The sequence below is a fragment of the Protopterus annectens genome, chromosome 13.part0 (genome assembly GCF_019279795.1).
Source record: "Protopterus annectens isolate FY-2018-M chromosome 13.part0, PAN1.0, whole genome shotgun sequence".
Taxonomy (NCBI): Eukaryota; Metazoa; Chordata; order Ceratodontiformes; family Protopteridae; genus Protopterus; species Protopterus annectens.
In genome coordinates, this window is record NC_056747.1 from 1,210,453,640 (window position 1) to 1,210,478,939 (window position 25,300).

The 25,300-nt window shown below is 43.4% G+C and overlaps 1 protein-coding gene across 1 annotated transcript in view; it reads right to left on the reverse strand.

Moving 5' to 3' along the window:
• The window catches only part of MRC2 (mannose receptor C type 2), a 1,890,380-nt gene that overhangs the window by 348,076 nt on the left and 1,517,004 nt on the right, over window positions 1–25,300 (reverse strand). Inside the window, exons 19-20 of the mRNA XM_044055215.1 lie at window positions 20,403–20,503; window positions 10,417–10,562 (exon numbers count right to left, since the gene is read on the reverse strand). Coding sequence (XP_043911150.1) covers window positions 10,417–10,562; window positions 20,403–20,503 — 247 coding nt within the window. The remainder of the gene's footprint in view (window positions 1–10,416; window positions 10,563–20,402; window positions 20,504–25,300) is intronic.

A 25,300-nucleotide genomic window follows, 5' to 3' on the forward strand; every position in this document is an offset into this window, starting at 1 on the left:
TCTGGTTTCCTCCCACATTACAAAGATGTGTCTGAAGCATTTCTTCCCAGGCCTCTGCTGAAAATTGGCTTTGTTACAGGTCAAACTTTCCTGGTAAACAAATAATAAATAAATAAATAAATAAAAGTGTCAATTCACCAGTAAAAACGAGTATCCTTTATTGTAAAATAAATCCACATACAGATTTATTCTACAATAATGGATACTCATTTTTACTGGTGGACTGTTCATCTATTTTGGTATTTTTGATTACAGTTGTTTACTTGTGACTTCATTTGGCAGCTGGACACAATGACTTTTGTGGTTATAATATAATATGAATATAAAAACTGGTAATTCACATCTAGTGTACTCCATGCAACTTTGTGATGGAGTGCTTTTGGGGGGGGGGGGGGTTAAGTTGATTATAACTAAATTTATATATAACTGCAACATGAATTTTTTCGAACTGAATTTCTTTAATCCAGCACTGAAAATAAGAGTAAAGAATTCTTAACCTTTGACATGTCTGTTATGAAGTTAATTACTGGATGTATACAGCTGGGTTTCAGCAGCATTAAACATACCGAATACTTACACATATGATCAGAGTAATTGTACTGTAGTCACCCTGCAGTTACAGAAAAGTCATGCTGTAATTAAAGCATAATTATAGACAAGTAAAATGTAACCAGAACATTTGTCCACATTACAGCAAAAAAGTTTACACAAGCTTGATTCAATTTATACAAAATCCAACCACATTTAAACGCCTTCTTTTTCTCTAAAAATAGTTTGTTCTACCTAATATCTAATATAGCCTCAATGCTTTTTTTCTACGTTGACATGTCACTAGCTGTTCTGACATCAGTCTTTTTCACAGCAACATTTTAAGATGACATGAGGAAAGAACAATGCCCATGAAAGCAGAATTGGTGACAAAGTGATATTTATTAATCAAAACATCAGTTTCATGAAAACGTTTCAACAATACAATATGCAATATTTGACATAACACCTGTAATTTGAACTCACTTTGTCAACGTGTAAAAGGTCATGGACCATCAAGGAATGTCATCATTTCAGGGATATATTGTGATAGACATTATAAAGCCAAGTATCTTAACCCCATAAGAAAAGGTAATTCCATAATATACCATACTCTAAGGGCTACTGGAGCTTTCTGGAGACAGCAGGTCTTATTTAAAAACTGCATACAGAAGATGAATTTGTTACACAAAGGCAATGTCTGTGCTGAATACATTGCATCTGTGCACTTTCTCTTTCTAAACCAGCAAAGCACAAAAACTAAAATCAATCTTCCCTTTTCTATGCCTAGTATGAATGTAAGAGAAACCGTGTTCTGTGCAGGTCTGCTACTCTTTTGAATTACTTAGGTTCATAAGTATTTACTAGGCTACTGACCCATGAGAACCTTTAGAACCCTACACATGCATCCCCATGAAGCTTTTAGCCCTTATTAATTTAAACACAAACAACTCGGAGACAAGCAGAGCATTTACATGTTGCTGCTATCCATAAGGAGCAAAGGTGCTAAACCAGGGGTGAATTTGCAGTTACCCATCCATTCATTCATTCAGATGACATCTGAATTGTGTAATAGAAGTACTTTGCTTTATACAGAGAGGAAAGCAATTGCAAAGAAGTGGTACTGTCTGTGATACATACCTATCCTAACAACACATTCTGTTTATATTGCAAAAGAGATCGAGATGTTTTGAGCAGGTACTTATACCCCCATTAGACTTGTGAATGTGCAGCTTTTCTAACAGGACAGGGTCTGCTGAGACTCAGTACATAAGGCAGAGATGGTCTTTAAATAGCCTGTATGGCACCAAGAAGAGGGACACAGCTTTGAGATAGTTGTGTTTTTATGACTTAGGGCCTTGATTTTCTTTGTAAGAAAGCATTGTGAGCATTCAAGTTGCATCACATGTTTGGACAGGTACATACCAAATAGGGCATTATGCTTGATGACTTGCCTTTTAAATGCAGAATACAGTGGAATGATCACATCACTGGACCTGGATGCCATACCCTTAGTAATATGTTGTGTAATAAAAAAAGGACTTTCTTACAACAGCGGATTCATGCTGGTTGAAGGCAGTTTGTTTTCCACATAGATTCCCAGGTCTCCAACTGCTGGATCAGTTTTTAGGGGTGTGTAGTCAGTGTCATATTTACAAGAGGCTTTTAGATTGCCGAAGGATAGTAGTACATATTTCTTGGCATTTAGATTTAGTCCATGGTTTGACAACAGGTATTGGTTTTGGAAAGGCCTTCTTGGAGGATCAGGGGCATACACTGGGGTGTTTATGATGGTAACACATTTACAGTCATCTGTAAACTTTGTCAGCCATAAATTTGTAATAGTAGCTTTGACCTCCAAGAAGCAAATGCCAAAGAGGAGTGGCCCAAGGACTGAACCCTGTGGGAACACCACTAATTACAGCACTTTTGGGAGAGAGAGAGAAGCTCACCCTAAGTTTCTAGGTTCTGTTTGTGAGCCACTTTGCTATCCAATGAGTTACATAGGGATTAACATTTAGCTGGGATAGTGTATTCATGATACCTGTGAGTGTGGGATGGTTTTGAATTGCTTTTGCAAGGTCTAGATATGCAGTGTGTACTGATTTACCCACCTGCATTGCTTCAGTAGCCTTCTTAAAGAAGTCAGCCAGGTTAGGTAGATGGGATCTGCCCTTAAATCCAAACTAGTTTTGTATGTTACTGCCCTTATTTATTAATTCCATAATGATCCTTTCCATTTCCTTGCAGATGTGGCTGGTCCAAACTATGCGCCTATAATTTCCCAAGTCCATTGCCACCCAGCATTTGTGTAAGGGGATGACAGTTGCTGTCCTGAATAACCTATGTAGTTTTTTGCTTTCTCTGCCTCTAATACAAAACACAATAATTATCTTACTGTTGATAACACACACAGAAAAAAGTAAAGTTGTGTACACACTTACCATAAAAGTAGATGTTCGAGTGTATTCACTGTTGCAGTCATCACATTTGGGTTATCCCTGCTAGGGTAGCCATCGGCCAGCCCGAATACCAGAGGCTGTCACTTCAGGACTGATGTTAGGTCATCAGTAGTATAAAGCAAGGCAGCCAATGCCATTACATTAGTTTTTCTTGCCCTGTCAGGAGCCCCCAAGTGGGAGAGAGGTTATAGTGGAAGAATCCCACCAGTAGAAAGTAAATACCAAAATGCCCCTTGTAAGGAAAGAGAGAGAGAGAATGGGGGGGGTGAAGGGAGGGAAACCAGGACTCCAACAGTGAATACACTCAAACATCTACGTTTATAGTAAATGACAACTGTACTATGTTCTTCATGTTTCACTGTTGCAGCCATCACATTTGGATTGATTCCCAAAGCTGAGGAAAAGGGTGGAGGCAGTCAAGGAGACTAGGGGCTGGCTAGGATGCCCTGCAAGATTGCAGTGGCAAAGCCTGCCCTGGATTTGGAGAACATAGGCAGGTGGTAATGTTTGGTGAAAGTGTAAACAGATATCAAGGTGGCAGCCTCCAGGATGTCCCTGGTGGGGACTCCTCTAAGGAAAACTGCAGAGGTGGAGGCTGCTCTGGTGTAGTGAGTCCTGACCCCCTTAGGGGGAGGCTTTCCATGCTGCTTGTAACAGAAATGGATGCAGTGTTCTACCCATTTAGAAACTGTTTGTCTGGAGATGGCTTTGCCCTCTGCCCCTGCAGCAAAGCTAACCAGCAATTGATGAGACTTTCTGAATTATTTAGTCCTGTCTAGATAGAATCTGAGCTGTCTGTGCACATCTAGAGAGTGCAGGATCCTTCCCCCCTTGTTCTGTGGGTTAGGGAAAAAGGTGGGCAAATGAATGGATAGGTTGAGAGCCAAACTGGACACCACTTTGGGCATGAAGGATGGGTTAGTCCTGAGAGAAACCCTGTCAGGATGAAAGATGATGAAGGGCTCCACAGCCATGAGTGCTTGTAGCTTGGAGACCCTTCTGGCTGAAGTGATTGCCAGAAGAAACGCGGTCTTCCAGGAGAGAAATTTTAACTCTGCTTAAGATGCTGGTTTGAAGGGGGGCAGGGTGAGCTTTTCCAACACAAAGTTAAGGTCCCAAGCTGGGGTAGGTGCTCTTCTGGGTGGCCTCAAGTTGCTAGCCCCTCTTAGAAATTGTTTGATTAGAGGGTGTGAGAAAAGGGGCTACTCAGTGGGGAAATGAGCAGAAATAGCAATAGAAAAAAGAGAGACCACTGTGCAGCAGGTCAGCTAGGTAATCCAGGATGAGAAGGAGGGAGGGCTGTGCCATATCAGCTCCCTTAGCCTGAATTCAAGTGCAAAACCTTTTCCATTTGTCAGCATAAGACTTTCTAGTGCTAGGGCATCTGGCCTCACATATAACATCTAGAACCTGTTTACTGAGGTTGGCAGATTGATCAGTGGTTAGGGAATAAGACAAGCTGCCAAACTGAGGGTCTGCAATTGGGGATACATGAATTCTTCTTCCTTCTGGGTCAGGAAGGTTGAGGTCTGAGTGAGATGCCATTGTGGTAGTGGGGACAGGCTGCATAGCAGTGGGTACCAGTGCTGGCAAGGCCAGTCTGGTGCAATAAGAATTGTCCTTGGTTTTCCCTCCCTTATTTTGAGCAGTACCCTGGTGATGGGAGGTAGTGGAGGAAAGGCATAGACCGATAGACTGACCCAGGGGAGGGACAGGGCATCCACTTTCCAAGCCATGCAGTGATGCTCCCTGGTGCAGAACTTGCTGAGCTGATGGTTGGTGTGGGAGGAAAAGAGGTCGACCGTCGAGATGCCCCACTTCTGAGTTATTAGGGTGAAGGTTCTTTTGTCTAGCTGCCACTTGTGTGGGTCCAGAAGATTTCTGCTTAAGTGATCCGCCAGAGGGTTTAGAGAACCTGGCAAAAATTGTGCTAAACAGTGTAATTGCATGGCAGAGGCTGTGTGCCAAAGGGTCATGGCCAGACTGCATAGAAGGTAGGAGTGAGTCCCTCCTTGCTTGTTGATATGCCACATCACAATGGCGTTGTCTGTTTTGATCAGGAAAGCCCCTGGGGAAAGAAGGGGCCTGAAAGTTGTCAATGCGTGGTGGACAGCTACCATCTCTTTTTGGTTGATGTGCAGATGGATTTGCTGTGGGCTCCATTAGCTCTGTATGCACCTGCCATCCAGGTGTGCACTCCAGGCATAGTCTGATGTATCTGTGGTGTGGGTCTGGGTAGTGGGGGTGGTGAGAAAGGTAGTCCCTTGTTGTGGGAGCATGGTGCTGCCCACCAAAGAAAATATTTCCTGAGGCAAGGTATAATGGGTATAAAAGTTTCCAGGTCTTGAGAGTGTTGATAACAAAAGCTTTGTAGGTACCACTGAAGTTTCCTCATATGCAGTCTGGCATATGGAATGAGTAGAATGCAAGATGCCATGAACACCAGAGCTTGCAGGATTTTCCTTGCAGATAACTGGGGTCTGGTGGCTAGCTGAGAGAAGCAGGCTGTCAGGTAAGTTTGCCTTTCTGGTGTAAGGAATGCCATCTGGGATGCTGTGTCCAGGCTTCCTCCTAGGAATATAATCCTTTGGGTAGGTACTAGTTTGTATTTCTTTTCATTGATAGTGTACCCTAGGGAGGTCAGTAGGGACTTTACAAAGGCCAGGTGCTTGAGCAGCTTTTCCTGTCTGCCTGAAGTAGGGAGTCATCTAAATATGGGTAAATTTGGATATTCCTTTGTCTGCAAAAGGCAATGGCCAGAGACAGACATTTTGTGAAAACTCTGGGAACAGTAGATAAGCCAAAGGGAAGTGCAGAGAACTGAAAGTGTATATATCCAGCCCTGAAACGTAGGTATTTCCTGCATGATTCCCTGATAGGAATGTGGAGGTAGGCCTATTTTAGGTCTAGGCTGGCTAGCCAAGCATCATTGGAGAGCATGGGTAGCAGTTGCTGGAGGGTGAGCATTTTGAATTTTGGTATCACCAAGAAGGTGTTGAGAATGGCTAGATCGAGGATGGGGTGCCAGGTGCCCTCTTTTCTGGGTACCAGAAAAAGTCTGAAGTAGAAACCTTGGCCTTTCTGTTCTGCAGGAACATGCTCTAGTGCCCTCATAGAAAGCAGGGAAAGGACTTGCTTTTATGCTCTGCTCACTGGTTTGGAGGTAGGTCTGAGAACCCTTTTGGGGTTAGAAGAGTTTGGAAAGAAAATTTGTATCCTTGGGACACTATGTTGAGGACCCAGCAGTCGCTGGTAATGGTGGCCCACGTGCTTGTGTGAAAGGAAAGCTTTCCTCCTAGGGGTAAGTAAAGGTTTTAGAAGAGTCATTGTAAGTTCTTACCATGAGGGGGGGTGGATTAGAACTCCCTGCTTTTGAAGTGGGGGAATTCCACTGTTTTGATCTCTGCATTCCTTGTGGCTGCTGTCTGGGGGGTCTGGGCTGAACCGACCTGGTGGAAGCAGGAAAGGATCAGTGCTTGGCGGGCAACGCCTACTGAACCTGAGTGGCTGGACCTGTACGAAATCCTTAACTGTCTGCACAGATTTAGCTTTTTCTTCCAACATTTTTAAGAGCTCCTCTGCCTTAGTGCCAAATAAGTTGTCGTTGTGCAAGGGTGCATCCAACAATTTATATTTAACATGGTCTGGCAAGGGCTGTTCCTTAAGCCATGCATGCCTTCTAAGGACAGAACCGGTGACTGCTGCCCTGCAAGAAGCTTCTAGGGCATCAAAACCACAGTGTAAGGTGTGCTTAGTTACTTGACTTGCAGAATGTATTAACTCTTGTAACTCTTTAGATTCTGCACAAGCAGGAAAGGAAGACACTTTTTTTTGAGGAGTTCCATGGTATGTTGCTGAAATTTTAGAATATGGAACTGCGAGTTTAGTGCTCTGATAGCAAGAGTAGCAGAGGTGTATACTTTTTTAGCCCATCTGTCTAGTGCTTGGGAATCCCTATCTGAGGGGGTGGGATTCTTAGCAGAGGTTGCTTTAATACCTCTAGGCCCTTGAGAAATTACCTCAGGGTCAGCAGTAGGATTTTTGAAAAGAAATAAGTGTGAGTCAGGGGCTCTGTAATACCGGTCAGGTTTTCTGGGTGCAGGAGGTAGGGTGTCAGGAGTCAAACTGGATTCCAGGAAAACATCGTCCACAACATCCTGCACTGGGGAAATGTCCAGGGGTCTGTGCTGTGGAAGATCTAAGAATTCCCTGAGTCTCTTTTTAGACTGAGGGTAGTCCTGACATTCCCATTGGAAATGCTCCCTTAAGGTATGAAGGGTTTCCCCAAAGGAAAAGTCCTCAGGTGGAGAGGCTGAGGGAATGGAATCGTCTGCATCAGAATCCTCATAAGCAGAAAGGGGCTGCATATCTTCATATTCAGATGTATCAGAATCATCAGACACGTGCTCAGACGAAACTCCTGGGGACAGATCTCTTTTTCTTTTGGAAGGGGTAGCTTGGCTTCCCCTGATAAGCATGATAAGATCTTCCGCCATTTTAAGCATTTGAGACTGAGGCAAAGAAGCAGGTGCCTAAGATTGGGTCGTTGGTTTCTTGGGTGTGGTTTGTACCCTGAGCCTTAGAAACTCAGACGTTTTCGAAAGAATGGTAGATGTGAAAGAAGTCATCTGCTTGTGTTGAGAATCAGTAGTGTGAAGTACTTCCTTGGAAGCCGGTGCCTGTTCTGTGGCTCCAGACCCATCCAAGGGAGAGACAATCGCAGGATCCTTAGTTGAATAAGAGTTTTGCGGCATACCGGACTCCAAAAGGGTCTCGGTAGTGGCCTGTGAATCCACAGAAGCGGGCATCAGGAGCTGCGAAAGCGCCTCACTGAGGACCGGAGAACTGACTACTAGCTTAACGGAAGCATCATCAGTAGGCTTGGACCTGTGCGGTCTGTCTCTGTCTTTATCCTTTTTTTCAGAAGATCTGCTGTCGGATGGCTTACCAAAGCCATATTTGAATTCAAGGACTGTAAGCAAAAATAATTAGCTACAATAAAGGCCCGATGACGTATAGTTCTGGCACTGAACAAAGCACAAAAGCGACAGCTGGGGACATCGTGGTCAACCCTAAGCAAGTGGCACAGTAAGAATGAAAGTCTCGCTGTGGTATTTGCTTTTCACAGGTGAGACAATTGTTAACTTTTTCTGACATCGGTTAGTGCAGGAAAAAGGATCCCCAGCAGGGTATTTAGCTTTAGAAGACTTCAGCTTCAGTTCGGAAGAAGAAACTCAGGTAGCAACCGACTGGCACTCTCTTGCAAACTGCTTCTGTTTCGGGCTCTGCGGCAAGAAAGAATGGTGTCAACTGCCTTACTTTATACTACTGACAACCTGACATCAGTCCTGAAGCGACAGCAACCGACACAGAAATACTAAGCCTCTGATATTCGGGCCGGCCTGGCAGGGATAACCTAAATGTGATGACTGCAACAGTGAAACACGAAGAACATCTGTGTTTAAAGTCCTTAATCAGCTCTCAGCAAACTATTCCACAGCCTAGCCAGCGATTAAAGAATATACATCAGAATGCTAAGTAGTATGATGAATCATGCATGGTTGTTCATTATGACAGCTGCATAAAATATATGAAATGTGAGAGCTAACCAAAGATTTTAAACAAATTAGTCTTTCAATAAACATCTACAATGCTTATCCATTTTATTGTCTTATATATTTCTTTACTCTATTGCATTATAATCATTTGTTCACTCTGCTAGCCTGTTAGAAACAGCTGTCTGTTTTCAGGAGTCACCACAGACAACTGTTTTAATTAATGAAGTCATGTTGTACACAAATGAACTCTATGAGGATCAAACATGGGACTACAGGATGAATCTTAATAGTTGCTCATAGCCTTAACCCTTTGTTGCATTCTAAGAAAAGTAGTAAATGAAACAACAGTAAAATAAGTGAATTATAGAGAAACTAATTGTTTACACACAAAAGAAGAGTTGCAGACAATAATGTATGAAAAATGCTGTAAGGGTCTATTAAAGTAAATCATGTGCAGTGGAATATTCTTGAGATTCAGTCAATTCACTTTCTCCAGAAGGTTACACAACTGAAACATTCAAACATAACCAGAGCTGTAAGGGTTAAAGAGTAGACAGAAGATATGGGTAAGTAGTCACTGACTGCACTGACTATTCACAATCTGTGTGCATGACATCACACTCACACGCACATGAATGGATGTGTGTGTGTGTGTGTGTGTGTGTGTGTGTGTGTGTGTGTGTGTGTGTGTGTGTGTGTGTGTGTGTGTGTGTGTGTGTGAGCACTTTCACAAAACTCCCACGAGTCAAAATCTGGAAGTCATGTCATTGTTTCCAGATGACAAATTACTTCTCACAGCCAGCATTCTGGAAATCAGTGTTCCAAGAAGTAGCAGACAATAGATGTTAATGGATGTTAATAGAACATTTCACTTTACATTTTTTTTCCCTTAGAAGAAAGTATTACTCATTAACTTTCCTAACTGCAGTTTAAAAAATTAGATTTTTATGCATATTTTCTGGGTTCCTTTTCCCTCTTTGCTTAGCAGCTATCGGCCAATAGGTCTTGAGGCCATTTGTTTCCCCATTAGACAAGCCTCTCAGAAACGAGTGGGCAAAGGTGAGAGATGACTGGAGGGTTACATTATCCAGCAAGTCATGGAGGTTGTTTATCTCATCCACAGTGTGTCTTCCTTATCCACTAGCATCTGGGAGGAAGCCCTCATCTCAGTGGTCTGAGGGATATGACTAAATCCGCCAGACCAGGGTCATCTACATTTAAGGATAGGCCCTAACCAGGCCCAGGCCAGGACATTTCTCCTCCCTGGTGTCAGGTCCTCAATAATTAATACATTAGGGATTTTTCCTAATCCCTTCTCTACAGCAGCCTGACCATTGCAAAACTTCCACCGTGTCACCCCAATGACTCATGCATGCTGTTATATACAAACCAAAACATGGTGAGACACATCTCTGTAGGTACAGACATCTTGGCCCTATCCCTGTCATGTAAGCACACCTATGCAGTGGACTATGCTGCCTTCTGTGTCCCACCTTGAGCAGAAGAGCTGGCAATTCACCCCCATCCTCCCTTGGATGGGCAGCTAATCAAACTTCCATGCCGTTTTTCAGTGCTGTGTCATAGTCAGGGCTTTATCCTTCTGCACCACCAAGGCATCAGGTTTTAAAAGTACAGTAAGAAAACATATTTCTCAGGATTTTTAAGTTTACTTTGCAGAAGTCAAACATTGAATTGGCTATCCCTCTGGAAATTGTTAAAATGAATAATGAAGTCCATGTGATCTTCAAAGCATCACATCCCCTTACTGACTATAAATTTCAATGCAATCCTTCCATTTATTACCAGACATACAGAAACAAAAAGCTTCTCTGTTTCCACCCTTTAAATTACAAAACATTCAAGGGTACCTTGTCAATGAAAGCAATCCAGCCACTGGGACAGCCTCCTGACACAGAATATGGTGGTGATGGCAATGGTGGCTTCACCATGGTGGCATTGGTCCGTTTACAGATATATGGCAAGCCCGTTTGGCACTTCTGATCACCCCAGTCCTCTAGAAAGAAATCAACTTAATTAACAGAAGTAGAAGAATCAGAAAAAAACTTCATTATAACAGAAAAATCACTTCAGTATAAGCAGGAAATGATGCATCACAGAACTGTAGTCTTCATGAGAATAATTAACTCTAACTTGTGAATATTATGCTGATTCAGACGCCTAGTGATGTCTCTGGACAGAAAAACAGAGTACAAATGCATTATATTACAGCACCCACAAACTATGTAAATCAGCTGCCTCTTCTCAGTCAAATGTTAAAAGAATCCCAACTTCATTATAATTTTTACTTAGTAAGACACACACAAGCATATATGCACTCCCACACACACAAACAATGTTTTTTTATTTTATGACTTTAGATTTATGTTGCCAGTGTTTCAATCCATATCTGAAAATTCCAGGCATTCTAATATTCTACTGAATCTGCCAGACATATTTAGTTACTTCTAAGCCATGGCCAACTTTGCTCCTAAGTGGGGTAAATGTGAGCAAGATACCCTCAGGCATTTTGAGTTTATTAAACAAACCTTGTGTTACTTAATTAGGGGAGTTGGTGCAGGCTTCTTCCCTTTAGTAATCATACCAGGTCTACTTATTTACCCCTGAGGAACACTCAGTGTGACAGTGTGTGTAGCATCATGCAGATTTAAACAGTATTGCTACACAAATATTCCCCTTCACTTACTTGTAACATCGCTCCTCCAAAACAAGCATTTTACCGGTCAGAATAGTGTCAGAAATTTACAGGTGTCAAGCCTCCCAGTGCAGGACTGAATTCTTACTCTTCCATCTATGATGGTAGGATGGCATAATGGTTAAGATGTTTACCTTACAGATGCAAGGTGCAGGGTTTGATTCTCACATGGGGTAATTGGCTAGGCTTGAAATGGCTCACAAGGGCAGTTAGCCTACTTCTAACCCATGACCCTATTTGTGAGGCATATCCTCGTCATCATCATCATCATAATTATCCATTAAACAACAATTTCAGATTCTCTGCATGATCCAGAGTAGTGGTGTGACTACAGGTTTTTATCCTACTACCACACACAATGGTACACAAATGGCAATATCTACCGACACAATACCATTAAATGACCAAGTGAAAGTGCTGGCTAAATGATGACTTACAGCAGGAAAATTATATGACACCATGATTAAGGCACCAAGCTATAAGCCTGGAAACTTAAGCAAAAACTTTATATAGTAATGTTTCTACACTCTTTGACCTCTAACACTTTAGCTCATTTTTTTATACTTCTGGATCATTAATGAGAGAAGAATATCTCAGTGCTTTACTGTCCAGTTCAAATTGTGCTGGAATTAAAAGAAATGAATCTGAAGCAGAATTTAGCAACTGTTTTACACGGGCTAAAGCTCCTCACCCACACTTTCTGAGCAGAGGGTTTCACCTCTGCACTCCCTTACTTAATATAATCAACACAGAGGTCACTGCACCTGAGTAACCAGGGAATTTCCCTTACAGTGATGAAACCTGAAAACTGTAATTATACATCTGGTAACATCTGCACTGCTAATCAATGATTCACTCTACACGACCTATCTCATATTAGTAGGCATAGAACATCAACATAACTACATGAGAAGAGTAAGGCAAATTAAACTGACAAAAACACTAGAAAAGAAAATATGTATGATGTCTCTAATGCTTAATTTCACTCATCTCCATGACAGGGAGCGAAAAGCAATTGTGAACAATGCAATGAAATCCAGTCTTTCTCCTGTCAGGAAATCATTCAAAAGTATGTCTTCACAACTGACAGCACTGCTGCTTGAGTGCCTGCCAAACGAGCCCTTCTCAGGCAAAGTCTGCTGTTTGCCATTACCTCTCGTTACTGTGTTTCTTTAGCTAAGATATATCATCATTATAAAAAGCAGGCAGGAGGAGACTGTAAGTCTAGGTGGTCCACTCAAGAACTGCAGCTAGCCTAGGACAGCTGACCCTCCCTTCAACTCCTCTAACTCTAGCTATTCTGAGCTTTCTAAAATGTTTTAACTGTCTCAGTTTCTGCTACACTTTCTGTAAACTCATTCTGCCTGTGTACCATCCTCTCGGTGAAGAAATAAATCTTAATACCTATATCAAACAAGGCTTCCTCATCATAGAAGTCAAGAGTCCTCCTACCCAGTCTAATCACCTCACACTTTCCCATTAATGATTAATGTCTTATAAGCCAATATTATACTCACTCGTTTCTCTTCTTACAGTGCATTCAAAGTTCCTAAGCTTCTTTTCACACCAAAGTTCTTTTATTCTCCTAACCATTCAAGTTGCCTTTCTCTGTACCTTCTCCATCACTGTGAGCTCTTTCTCCTTTGCCAGAACACAGCACATCATCCCACTTACGGTTTAACAATGGCCAGATACCTTCCTCTCCTTGGATACTACGTCTAATATGCATACCTACATTTGGTTTGCCCTTGCTGCTGCCACCACACAGTAAAACTGAGGACAGTGTAAGTTGTCAGGGTTGCTGTGAAAAGTAACAAGTCCTGAATTAACTGGCAAGGGGAGAGATGGTACTTGCTGTTGGGCTGCAGCACCCCCTACTAAAACTGAAAAGAAATTTGCTAAATTGAGTCAGAATGTCAACTATTATTTTTAAATTAAAATAAGAGTTGACTTTCTGTTTTGTTTTGGTTCGTCAGAACTCCACAGTGATCCCCCGCCCAAAAAAAAGCCTAGAAATAGCTTCCCTAACTACAAATCATGTTTTCTCTACAGTAGTTGGCACCCATAGAAGTGTTGCTCAATAAGTGCCTCACTGGGTTGCTGCATGAAGCAGCGAGGAGTCCCTCTTATTAACCCAGGTTGTTCAGGTGACTGAGACAGAAAACAGAAGCTGGTAACATGTGAAAGCATGAGTCAGGGAACATGTTTATATATATATATATATATATATATATATATATATATATATATATATATATATATGTTTACATATATATATATATATATATATATATATACATACACACACACAAACACACACACACACACACACACACACACACAGATTTTTTCAGGCACTCTTCCTGCTACTGCCAGTATGCAGGAAAAAGGTTAGTACTTAGTGAGTTACTTTATCTGAGTGTGTGTACGCATGTGAATGCTAATGAAATGAATGGATGGATTCATAAGCAGGCTTTGTACTACTTCTGTCAAAATCTGTAACACCTGTAGCAGATTCTCTATTACCCACAACAAGCTTGGTACCATCAGTAACAGGTTTTCTGCTATCTTTGTCAATGTCTGTACTCTGTAACAGGCTGAGTACTATCCATCCATAGCAGGTTCTGCACTATCTACATCAGGCCCTGCAACATCTGCAGGAAGTGCTGCACAATTTGTACATGGTTCTGTACCATAGGAGTGTGTAAGTTCTCAACTGTTCATAAATGTGAATCATATTATTGTTTACTTAATATATAGTCTGGCAAATCACTGGGATTGCAATGTAACTCTTAACTGCCAAAAAACTTGAAGAATGACCATAAAAAGAGTTATGTACTTACCATAACATATCATCGATGTTATCCTATGTCACTATTCATCACTCTTGGGTCATAGGAGACAGCATTGGATCTGAGCCGGCAACCTTTCAGACAGATCATAGGCTCGAGCTCCTCCCATTCCCATAATTCTTTGCTGCCTTCTAACCCCACAGATCGAGTTTGCCCCTAGAGCTAGAAGACAGGTAAGGAAGACCTGAACCACCAGACAGGATGCCCCCACTTCCTCAAGGTCCATCAGGATGGATGAAGGAGGGAGGGATAGTGATGAATAGTGACATAGGATAACACAGATGCCAAGTTATGGTAAGTGCATAACTCTTTATCTAATGTTATCCATGTCACTATTCCTCACTTTTGGGTCAGAGTCCCCAGCTACCATAACACCCTGGGTGGCCTCATGGAAGGACATGCCAAAGAACTGTGGAGCCAAAGGCAGTCCTGTTCCTGGAGACAATGCCAAGTTTATAATGAGTAACAAAAGTGTGAGGAGTAGATCAGGTGGCTGCTGCACAAATCTTATCTGAGGAATGACGGACTAGAAAGGCAGCTGACATAGCCACAGATCTAGTGGAATGAGCTCTGACAGGTCCTGGTAATTGTAAACCTCTGGAGGAATAAACCATAGCAATACACTTCAAAATCCAATGATATACATTAGTCTTAGAGACCACCAGACCTTGTCTGTTAACAGAAAAAGCCACAAACAGCTGGTCAACTTTACAAAAACTCTTAGTCCTGTCCAAGCAGAATCGTAGTTGTCTATGAATCTCAAGTGTGTGCAGCAAATATTCTCCTTTACTGGAAAAGTTAGGGAAGAAAACTGGCACCTGGATAGACTGAATCAAAATTAGCCTCCATGGCTACCTTGGGCATAAAGGAGGGATTAGTCCAGAGATCCACTCTGTCTTTATGAAACACCATATATGGAGATTTAATAGAAAGAGCCTGCAACTCTGAAACTCTTCTAGCCAATGTTAGCTACCAGAAAAGCAGTCTTCCAAGACAGGAACTTCATATCACAAGTTGCAGGAGCCTCGAAGGGACTTTGTGTAAGAGATTGCAGCACAAAGGAAAGGTCCCAAGGGGAAAAGGATCTTTCACAGGAGGCCAAAGCAGGAAAACTCTTTTCAAAAAGTCCTTACACAGGTTAGAAGAAAATGTCGGTTCCTCACACACATGGAAATTAGAAATGGCCACCAACTGCAGCTTGATAGTAGAGAAGATAGCTCCGCCCTGAAAAAGCAAATCTAAGAATAACAATATATCTGGAATGGGAGCCGTGAATGGGTCCAAATTCCACTGCTTGGCACAAATAGAGAACCTTTTCCATTTACTAGTGTAGACCTTTCTGATGGACGCCTTGGGTGATTCGAGCCTGGGTTGATTTAGAATTATGGGAAGTGGACAAACCACACAGTCAGACAAAGAATCTGAAGGTCTGGGATTGGAAGATGGGAGGGATAAGAAATCAGATCTGGAAGGGGATCTAGCACCCAAAAGGGGGTGCTTCAGATGAGACCATAGGAGGGGGAACCACACCTGCCGAGGCCAAAAGGGGGGTGATGAGGATCAAAGTGGCCTTGAGGTGTCAAGCTTTCTGAATCACTCTGGAAATGAGAGGTATAGAAGGATAGGCATAAAGGAGACCCGGAAGCTAATCATGAACTAGAGCATCCCTAGGGGACTCTCTGACTGGGGGAATCAGGGGACTCCTCAACTGGGGGAATCATGCTGAAATACTGGCTGCATTTGTGATTGTGAGGGGAAGCAAAGAAATTGCAGCTCGGTTGATCACACTGAAGGAAAATCTCTTTTGCCATTGAAGGATTCAGAGTCCACTCATGAGCACTTAGGATGGCCCTACAGAGTCTATCCGCTAACATGTTGGATGCCCTGGGAATGTGTGTTGCAAGGAGAAAGCACCCAGAGGACACTGCCCATTCCCACACCCTCATGGCCCCCTTGCCTTTTGATGTACCACACAGCCGCCATGTTGTCTGTGTGAACTGCAATTATACCAAGAGGGAGGTAGTCCCGAAAGGCTTGCAGTTTGAGAAGAACTGCTCTCATCTCCAATACATTTATATGCAGTTTGGTCTCTGCAGAGGACCATGTACCTTGGACCTCCTTTCCCTGGTAATGCCTCCCCACCCCAACAGGGAAGCATCCGAGGCCACTGTGGCACAGGGGGATGGAAGAGAAAATGGTCTGCCTGCTAGGAGCTTGGGAGACTGAATCTACCAATAAAGATGACACCTGCACACAGGAGTGATATGGACTGAGGCCATCATCGGATGAGAAATGGAGGCACACTGAACTGCTAGAGTCCACTGCAGAACCTTCATATAGAATCTGGATAACAGCACCAGATAAAATACCACTGCCGTGGACCCCAAGGCCCTGAGAATGAAGTGGACCAGAGAACGAGACATATCTAGGAAGCACTAAACAAGAGATCTGATTAGATGAACCCACCTGAGAGGTAATGCCACATTCTATGACACAGTATCCATCTGAATTTCAATAAACTCCATGTTTTGAGATGGAGTCAAATTCAATTTGGGTAGATTCACAGTGATTCCTAACTGGTTGAACAGGTGAAGTATGTATTGAGTGGCTAAGACCAGTTGATGCTTGTTGGGAGCTGTGACATGCCAATAATCACGGTAAGGAAACACCTGGAATCCCTGCAGTCTCAGGTGAGCTACAACCACCATCATGCACTCGGTGAACACCCAGGTGGCCGTGGTGAGACCAAAAGACAGGGTGCTGAACTGATTATGATTGGTTCCTTTGTGAAAGTGGAGATGTCTCCTGGAACACCTGTATATTTTTAGCACCTGCCTATTTTTTATGATAGTACACATCCTGGAGGTCTACCAAGCACATCCAATCATTCTTGTGCAGAAGAGACATGATGGACTGGACAGTGACCATCCAGAACTTGGGACTTCTTGACAGAGAGATTTAATGCACTTAGGTCCAAAAGTGGATGTAGGTCCCTCGTGTTTTTTGGCACCAAAAAGAAATGAGAGTAAATTCTGGATTTATTTTGTCCTGTGGGGACCTCTTGGATGGCTATCTTCTGAAGAAGCTTGAGCACTTCTTGCTGAGCTAATGCCCTTGGATGGGGTGGCACATCAGGGAGGTTCTGCCTGATTGGAAGAGGTGGTTGGGAAAAGGGAATAAATAACTGCTGGAAATAATGTTTAGTAACCAGCAATCTCTTGTAATATTTGACCAGGCCAAAGGGTGCAGCAATATGCAACTCCCAACTGTCTCCAGGAACGGGCAGTCAGGCAGCACATCAGGAGTGCTGCAAGGGCTTCTCAGAGAAGGGTTCCCTGGAGATGTGATTTTGCAGCCCCCCTCTGCCTCTGGGGCAGTGTCTGCCATTGAACCCTCTCCTTAGACCTCTAGAAAAGAATTCATCCTGAGCATCTTGAAAGGAAGACTGTGACTTCCAAAACCATAATTTCCTAGTCCCTCTCTGAGCCTTAGAAAAGGACCACTGTGGTGAGTGTTTCCTTAACTGAAGGACCAAAAAGGGTAGATCCATCAAAGGGGGCACTGTTGAAGGAAGCCTTAAAGGACCCCACAAACCCACACTGGCACAGCCAAGTGTAGCGATGGATAGCAAAGCCTGTACCAACTGCTCAAGAGGCACATTCTGCAGCATTGAAAATCAGCCTATTAAGGAATTTGACAGGGAAGCAAGATAGATACCTTGGGGGACAGCTTGCTTAGGTCCCCAGCAGGCAATAACTCAGAGAGGGAAGTAGTCCTTCTGGAGGCAGGTGAAATGTGCCAAATAATTAAGTGCCCACAGACCAAAGGTTGTTGAGGTGAATATCTGATTTCCATGTCTGTCAGTCACCTAGGACTCCTTTAGACCAAAATTGTCTGTCAGTGGGAGGACTCAAAAACTCATCTGTGCATTTCGGTACTGGCTCCACAGTATCCAGCTCTTCCATGCCCTGCTGGAGATGAAGTTTATCAGTTCAGCAGAAGGGGGGATCCCAGGAGGTAGATGGTCCCATCCCAAATGCCTTCAGGAATATGGACTCCTCGGAGGATGGGGGTAGGAAAGACCATCCACCCATCAGCTTGAGGATTTCTAAGATGTCTCTGAAGGAGACATCCTTGGGCAGACATCTGGGGGACCTGTCCCCTTCATCGAGGTCCGTATCCTTGGTGAAAGGCTCCGTAGGGGAGTCTGGGTGCCTCCTCCTGCATAAGCTCTTCTGGGGTACCTCCTCCATTGGGGGCTCAAGGAAGAGATGGGAATCCCAAGTGGGGTAACTCCCAGTTTAAAGCTGGTTTGAGAGGGCTGACCTGGAGCAGGATGAGAAATTCCTTGGGTAGCAGGGGAGGCAGACCTGGCAGAGGAAAAAGTCCTCTCTATTACCCAGAAGGCCGAATGATTGGATGATGCCCCATCCCCACCCGCAGTGGGAAGGGCAACCTGGGTAGAAGGGACAGAACAGGCAAGTGCCTCCAGACCCCCAGATAATACTGGCCCCAAGCTGTCGAGGACCGAAGCACCAAGGGTAGGGACTGGTCTGAAAAAACAGCACCAGAGCCCCCCCACCCAGGACTCGAGAGTAACAGGATGGGTCTAGGACCCTGTCTGCTCTTGGGGAGAAAGAGTAGAGCTGGTCAGGGACTCAGATTGGGTAGAAACCAAATGGGTTCTAGAAATCTCCGTCTCCTCCACACCTCTCCCCAGGGTCTGAAAGTCCAAAATCACTTGGGTCAGATGAGGAGAAGACATTGCAGGGGAGGGATCACCTAGCTGGATGGGCAGGGGATGCTAAAAGCCCCAACTCAATCTGAGCTTTAAGAAAGCACCTCATCATCCTCTCCATATTGGAGGGGATTAGGCTCCTGGAGGACCTAGGAGAAGCAGAAGACATGGCTGGGGGCACATGTCTGGACCCCGAGGATCTCCTACACCTCTCTGATGATCATCCTCTGTGGCTGGGAGGCTCAGAGAGCTGCTTCCTGTTAAAACCTGAAGGAGAATCTTCAGTTATAATGGTGGGATCTGACAGGTGTCCCAGATCAGACCCAAGGATGACGGAGTATCTGAGAGCTTGGAACCCGAAGGGCTCAGATGCGAGGAGGTCAGATCAGTGGCCGATCCAGTCTTAATTGGATCCGGAGACCTTGGATCTGTAAGTAGATTTCTATGACCTTGGCTCCAAAGGCCTCAGAGGAAGCCTCGTTTCCAGGGGTGGACCCATGGGACCTAGGATCCGAGGTTGTCAGATCCAACAGAGCCAAGGTTGGGGTCGAACCCAAGGAACTGGGATCCAACAGCCTGGGTTTCTTGGAGGAAGAGGACCCTGGAACCGTAACAGCCTTTCTCTTATGGTTAGAGGGGCCAGGCTTGGCTGGAGACATGGCCAATGGACCCCCCCACCACCACCAGACCAAACCCTTAAACAACAACTTGTTGCGATGCTCAACCAAGGCCCTAGGGTTGAATGTGGGACAAATGTCGCATTCAACTTCCAGGTGGTCAGCGTCCAAGCAATAGAGGCATTCCTTGTACAAGTAGGACATGGGTATCTTCCTACCGCATGAGGAGCACCTCTTGAACCCAGATGGCTTATCAGATATCCTGGGACAGGCCAAACACCAAAGCCAACAACAGCGTGCAAAACTCAAGAACCAGAGACAAAGCCTAAGTCTAAAAGCAAAGACAGCACAAAAACTCAACAACCTACTACAATTACCAAAAAGCACTACAAGTTAAGACAAGAACAAATAAGGCAGGGAAAACACTTTTTGGCACCAAAAGATCTAACCGATAAACAGGAGGTAAGGATAGCTCTAACTACAACAGCAAGAAAGGAAGAATAACAAAATGCTAGAATATAACAACATATATATAAGAAAATATGAAAAAATATGAGAAAATACAACAAAAACAAGCACTTATCCTAAGAGGTAACTCGAGCCCAAAAATCACATCTGAAGCTAGCGAGCGGCAAACGAGATATGACGAGTTACAGGGCAGCAAGTGATTATGGAAGTGGAAGGAGCTCGAGCCTATGATCTGTCTGAAAAGTTGCCAGCTCAGATCCAGTGTCGGATCCTATGACCCAAGAGTGAGGAATAGTGACATGGATAACATCAGATATTTTGACTAATATCTTTGGTCTGTTACTCATAAAATTCAGAAATTAAAAAAAAAAAGGACCTGAAATAAATTACTTTAATAACAGCAACATTCAGTTAAAAAAATAATACGTTAGCACTGTTTGCAAGCAATGAAAACACTTAGTCTTACCTCGACTAGCTGTCATGTATACACACTTCCTTTCCTTTGTAATGGGACGGGGTTTTCCTTGGGCCCATGCAACAAAATTTAGAATTGTGTTATCCGACCACCTAAAGCACATATCAAAGTTGCATGACTTGCATTCCTTACACTTTTTGCATAATTATCACTGGCATGATTAAATTATTTGATAACAGTTGAAAGAAATACTATGGTAGTATGACTTCTCATTGATTATTTTAGCAGTATTCGCTGATCATACTAGACAACAGAAAACATTCACAGCCAGTTTTAGGAACCACCAGACTCAACAGTTAAAGGTTCATCCTGTTTACTAAAGTCTCAATCACAGTAGGGTGATTATCTACCAATGCATTTTATAGAATGCCTTCTAAGTTTCTAGGCAGCAGACTGGTTGCTAGCTGTCAAATGCCCCATCCAGTACATGGATAAAAATGGCTCATGAAAATGTGCACTTTACATGAAATGTCATATCAGAGTCCATATGTAATTGTGTTATTTAATATAACTGCCATTTTATTTTCTCATAAGTTCACTGTAAATTTGTAGCACTGTAACACATGCACACTGAGATAATATTATGTATTGTTTAGCTATGAGGCAGAACTTCATACACAGATATGATAAAGGAGCCAGCTCTGAACTAGAGCGATGAAGCCCTGAATATAATCCAGACGTCCAGGGTTCCAATAGTACTACAAACACTGTAGGAGATGCCTGAAGGGAGAGAGACTGTGATGAGATGGAGGCTGTTCGTCTATATCTGGGTGGAGAGAGCACGTCTGAAGTTCAACTCTGCTCCGAATCCTTGGTGGAGAGCAAAAATCAATAGATATGTTTGCTTTCAACAGGGCAGAGTCACATGAGGCAACGACACTCTCCAAAGTTACATGCACACAAATGCGCACCATATGCTAATCCTTTAAATATCAATGAGGTATGAATAGAGAGTACATAATGGGGCTAAGGGATGGGTTTTGCATAACAGTTAAGGTTTTCACCTCATAGACACAAGGTACAAGATTTGATTCTCAACTTAAGTTATTCGTTAGGCTTGAAAATAGCCCATCAGGACAGTTAACATAGTATTCATCTGTGAAGTGAAAAACCCTCCTCTCCTGCAGATGATGTTACAAAACAGTGTTGCGCCCTTGCCTCTAGGGGAACAAATGGGACATAGGTCTTTCAACCCAAGGGCAATGAATGGAATAACGGGGTGTGTGGGAATGTGGGAGGGAGGCTTGCTTGATGGTCACAGGAACCAGGAATAAAAAAAGTGATATATAATAAAAACAAGGCAGAGAAAGGTACAATCTGAGTTTCTAGAAAGCACATGATTAAATTCTCTCACACTTTAATTATTTAAAGAACACTCCCCCAAAATAATTCTAACTGTTCTTGTGTAATAATACTTGTTTCAAACACAGCATTACTAATACTTTAAACACATTTTTGTGGTTATTTTAAAACTCTGGTGGCTCATTTTACAATTGCAACAAGAAATACTGATTCTGTATTAGGTACCACCACTTCATTTGGTTAAAATTCTGTACGGTGGTTTCATACTTAACAATTACTCTCCTAAAGTACTAGTGGTCTGCTACAAAAGGTTCAGTGATGTCATGCTTTCAAAGTCAAGTCAAATTCAAAGTAAACATTTATTGTCATTCAGACTTAACACAACAGTGCAAACTGAACAACATTTTGTTTCTCCGGACTCAGTGTGCAGAACATCACAAAATGCATTACAACAGACATTACTACATCACAGCAAACCATTACAGACAGACATTCAAAACGTTTTAATTGTCTAAAAAGTACAGTTGTGTACACTTACCATAAATGTAGATGTTTGAGTGCATTCACAGTTGCAGATATCACATTTGGGTTATCTGCCTGCAGGTAGCCCTCAGCCAGCCTGAATACCAAAGTCTTGGATTCCTGTGTCGGATGCTGTTTCTTCTTCCATGACGTCAGGTCGTCAGGGGTATAAATCATGCAGCCGATGCCATTATATCAGTTTTTCTTGCCCCAGATCAGGTGCCCCCACAATGGGAAGCAATTATATGTTATGGTACACCTCCATTAAAAAGCAATTACACCAGAAAGCTTAAATACACCAAACAAGAAGAAAAAGTAGAGCCAAGAGTAGTCAGGGGGATGGAGGGAGGGTAACCAGGACTGCAACAGTGGAAACACTTGAACATCTACATTTATGGTAAGTGTACACAACTGTGCTATGTTCTTCATGTTTCACTGTTGCAGTCATCACATCTGGGTTGATTCCCAAAGCTAAGGAAGGGAGGAGGAAGTTAGAGAGCATTAGGGCCAGCTATTAAGCCCTGCAAGACTGCAGTGGCAAAACCAGCTCTGGATTTAGAAAAAATAGGCACGTGGTAATGCTTGGTGAAGGTATGTACAGAGCTCCAGGTAGCAGCTTCTAGGATGTCCCTGGTAGGGACTCCTCTGAGAAAGGCTGTAGAGATAGATGCAGCCCTGGTGGAATGTGATGGGGTAGGTTTTCCATAGTGCTTACAGCAGAAATGAATGCAATGGGCTATCCATTTAGAAATGGTTTGCTTTGAAATGGCCTTCCCCTCTGCCCCTGCAGCAAAGCCAACTAGCAGCTGTTCAGATTTTCTGAGAGGCTTAGTCCTGTCCAAATAAAATCTAAGTTCTCTGCGCACGTACAGAGAGTGCAATGTTTGCTCTCCTTTGTTTTGTGGATTAGGGAAAAAAGTAGGCAAATGAATGGACTGATTTAGGGCCACACTAGACACCACCTTGGGCATAAAGGAAGGATTGGTCCTGAGGGAAACCCTGTCTGCATGGAAGATAATGAAGGATTCCACTGCCATAAGGGCCTGTAATTCAGACAACTCTTCTTGCTGAAGTGATGGCTAGAAGGCAGGCTGTTTTCCAAGAGAGGAATTTCAACTGTGCAGTTGCAGCTGGCTCAAAGGGAGGGAGAGTGAGCTTTTCCAATACAAAGTTAAGCTCCCAGGCTGAAGTAGGGGCTCTCCTGGGGGGTCTTAAATTTTTGGCCCCCGCTAAGGAATTGCTTTAGCAGGGGGTGAGAAAAAAGGGGTGGCTCAGTATTATAATGTGCTCAAATGGCAGAGGCATGAATTTTAATTGACGAGAAGGATAGGCCCTTGTGGGGCATTTCTGTTAAGTACTGAAGAATATGCGGTAAGCTGGGCACCGTTGTGCCCATCCCCTGAGTTTGGCTCCAGGAACAATATCTTTTCCACTTTTCAGCATAGGATTTTCTAGTACTAGGCCTCCTTGCCTCCAGAATGACATCTAGCACCTGCTTACTGAGGGATGCTATTGGAGAGTTCAAGGAATTAGCCAGGCTGCAAGGTTCAGGGTTTGAAGCTGAGGGTGCAAAATCTGGCCTGCCTGCTGGGAGAGCAGGGAAGGGGTCTGAGGCAGATGTCATGGCAACAGTAGTGTCATACTGCGCAAGAGGGGGTACTAGTGCTGGCGTGGCCAGTCTGGTGCAATCAGTATTGTCCTTGGCTTGTCCTGTTTGATCTTTTGCAGGACCTTCGAGAGTAGAGACAGAGGGGGAAAGGCATAAACTGAGAGGCTTTCCCAGGTAAAAGACAGAACATCCACTTTCCAGGCATGACTGAGGGAAGCCCCTGTGCAGAATGTGTCCAATTGGTAGTTCTGAGGGGAGGCAAACAGGTCTACCTCTGGAGTCCCCCATTTGTTCCTCAAGAGTTTGAATATTTTTGGTTCCAGTTTCCATTCGTGTGGGTCCATGTGATTTCTGCTCAGGTCTTCTGCCAGTGAATTTAGCTTGCCTGGTGGTAATTGAGCTTGCAGGTAGACTTGGTAGTTCAAGGCTGTGTTCCACAGAGCCATGGCTAGTCTGTAGAGAGGGTTCCCCCCTGCTTGTTTATGTACCACATAACTGTGGTGTTGTCTGTCTTTACCAATAATTGCCCTGGAAGAATGTGGTCTTTGAAGGCTGCCAGGGAATTCTGTACAGCTAACATTTCTTTTTGGTTGATATGCAGGTGCATCTGTCTCGGGTTCCATTTGCCCTGAATGCACTGCCCTGCAAAGTGAGCCCCCCATGCATAGACCGATGCGTCTGTTGTTAGGGTTTGGGCGGCAGGGGGTAGAGTGAAAGTGAGCCCCTTGTTGCGGTAGCAGGCCTCTGCCCACCAAAAGAACTCTGTCTTTATACAAGGAATGATAAGAATCATTGATTTCAGGTCCTGAGAATGTTGACACCATAGGCTTTTTAGATACCATTGTAGTTTCCTCATATGCAGTCTTGCATATGGAATTAGTAGACTGCAAGAGGCCATGAATCCCAGGGCTTGCAGCATTTTCCTTGCAGATAGCTGGGTCTTGTGTGGCCAACAGTTTGAAGTAGGTTGTCAAATAAACTTGTTACAAACGGTGAAAAATATAAGGGGGAAACAATGGAACCTAATTTAGATAAAACATTATTGGTCTACATACACCCACTTTCTGTTCTCTAAAGGAGTTTTTGTAGTCGCATCGGCATGCCAAAACTAAAAAGGACTAGGCTATAACATCCAAATAGGGTCTAAAACTCTTTTAGGGTAATTGCTGACACAAAACAAATGTTCTTTTGGGTCAGTGCGCACTTTGTTTTAGTGCACGACTAACTTCTTAGTAACCACCCACTCTTGTGGGTGTGCACGAACACATACAATGACTCCACGCTATTTACTAGGGTTAGTTCTAAATTTTAACAGCAACAGCACTACACTGACTAAACAAATACATAGTAACTTGTATTGTAAGACTATTTTATGAAAGCAGTGGTGGTCGTTTGTCAATGCATTGTGGTTACGTTTTTGTCCTGTTTTATATTGGACTAGTTTGTTGATTGACTT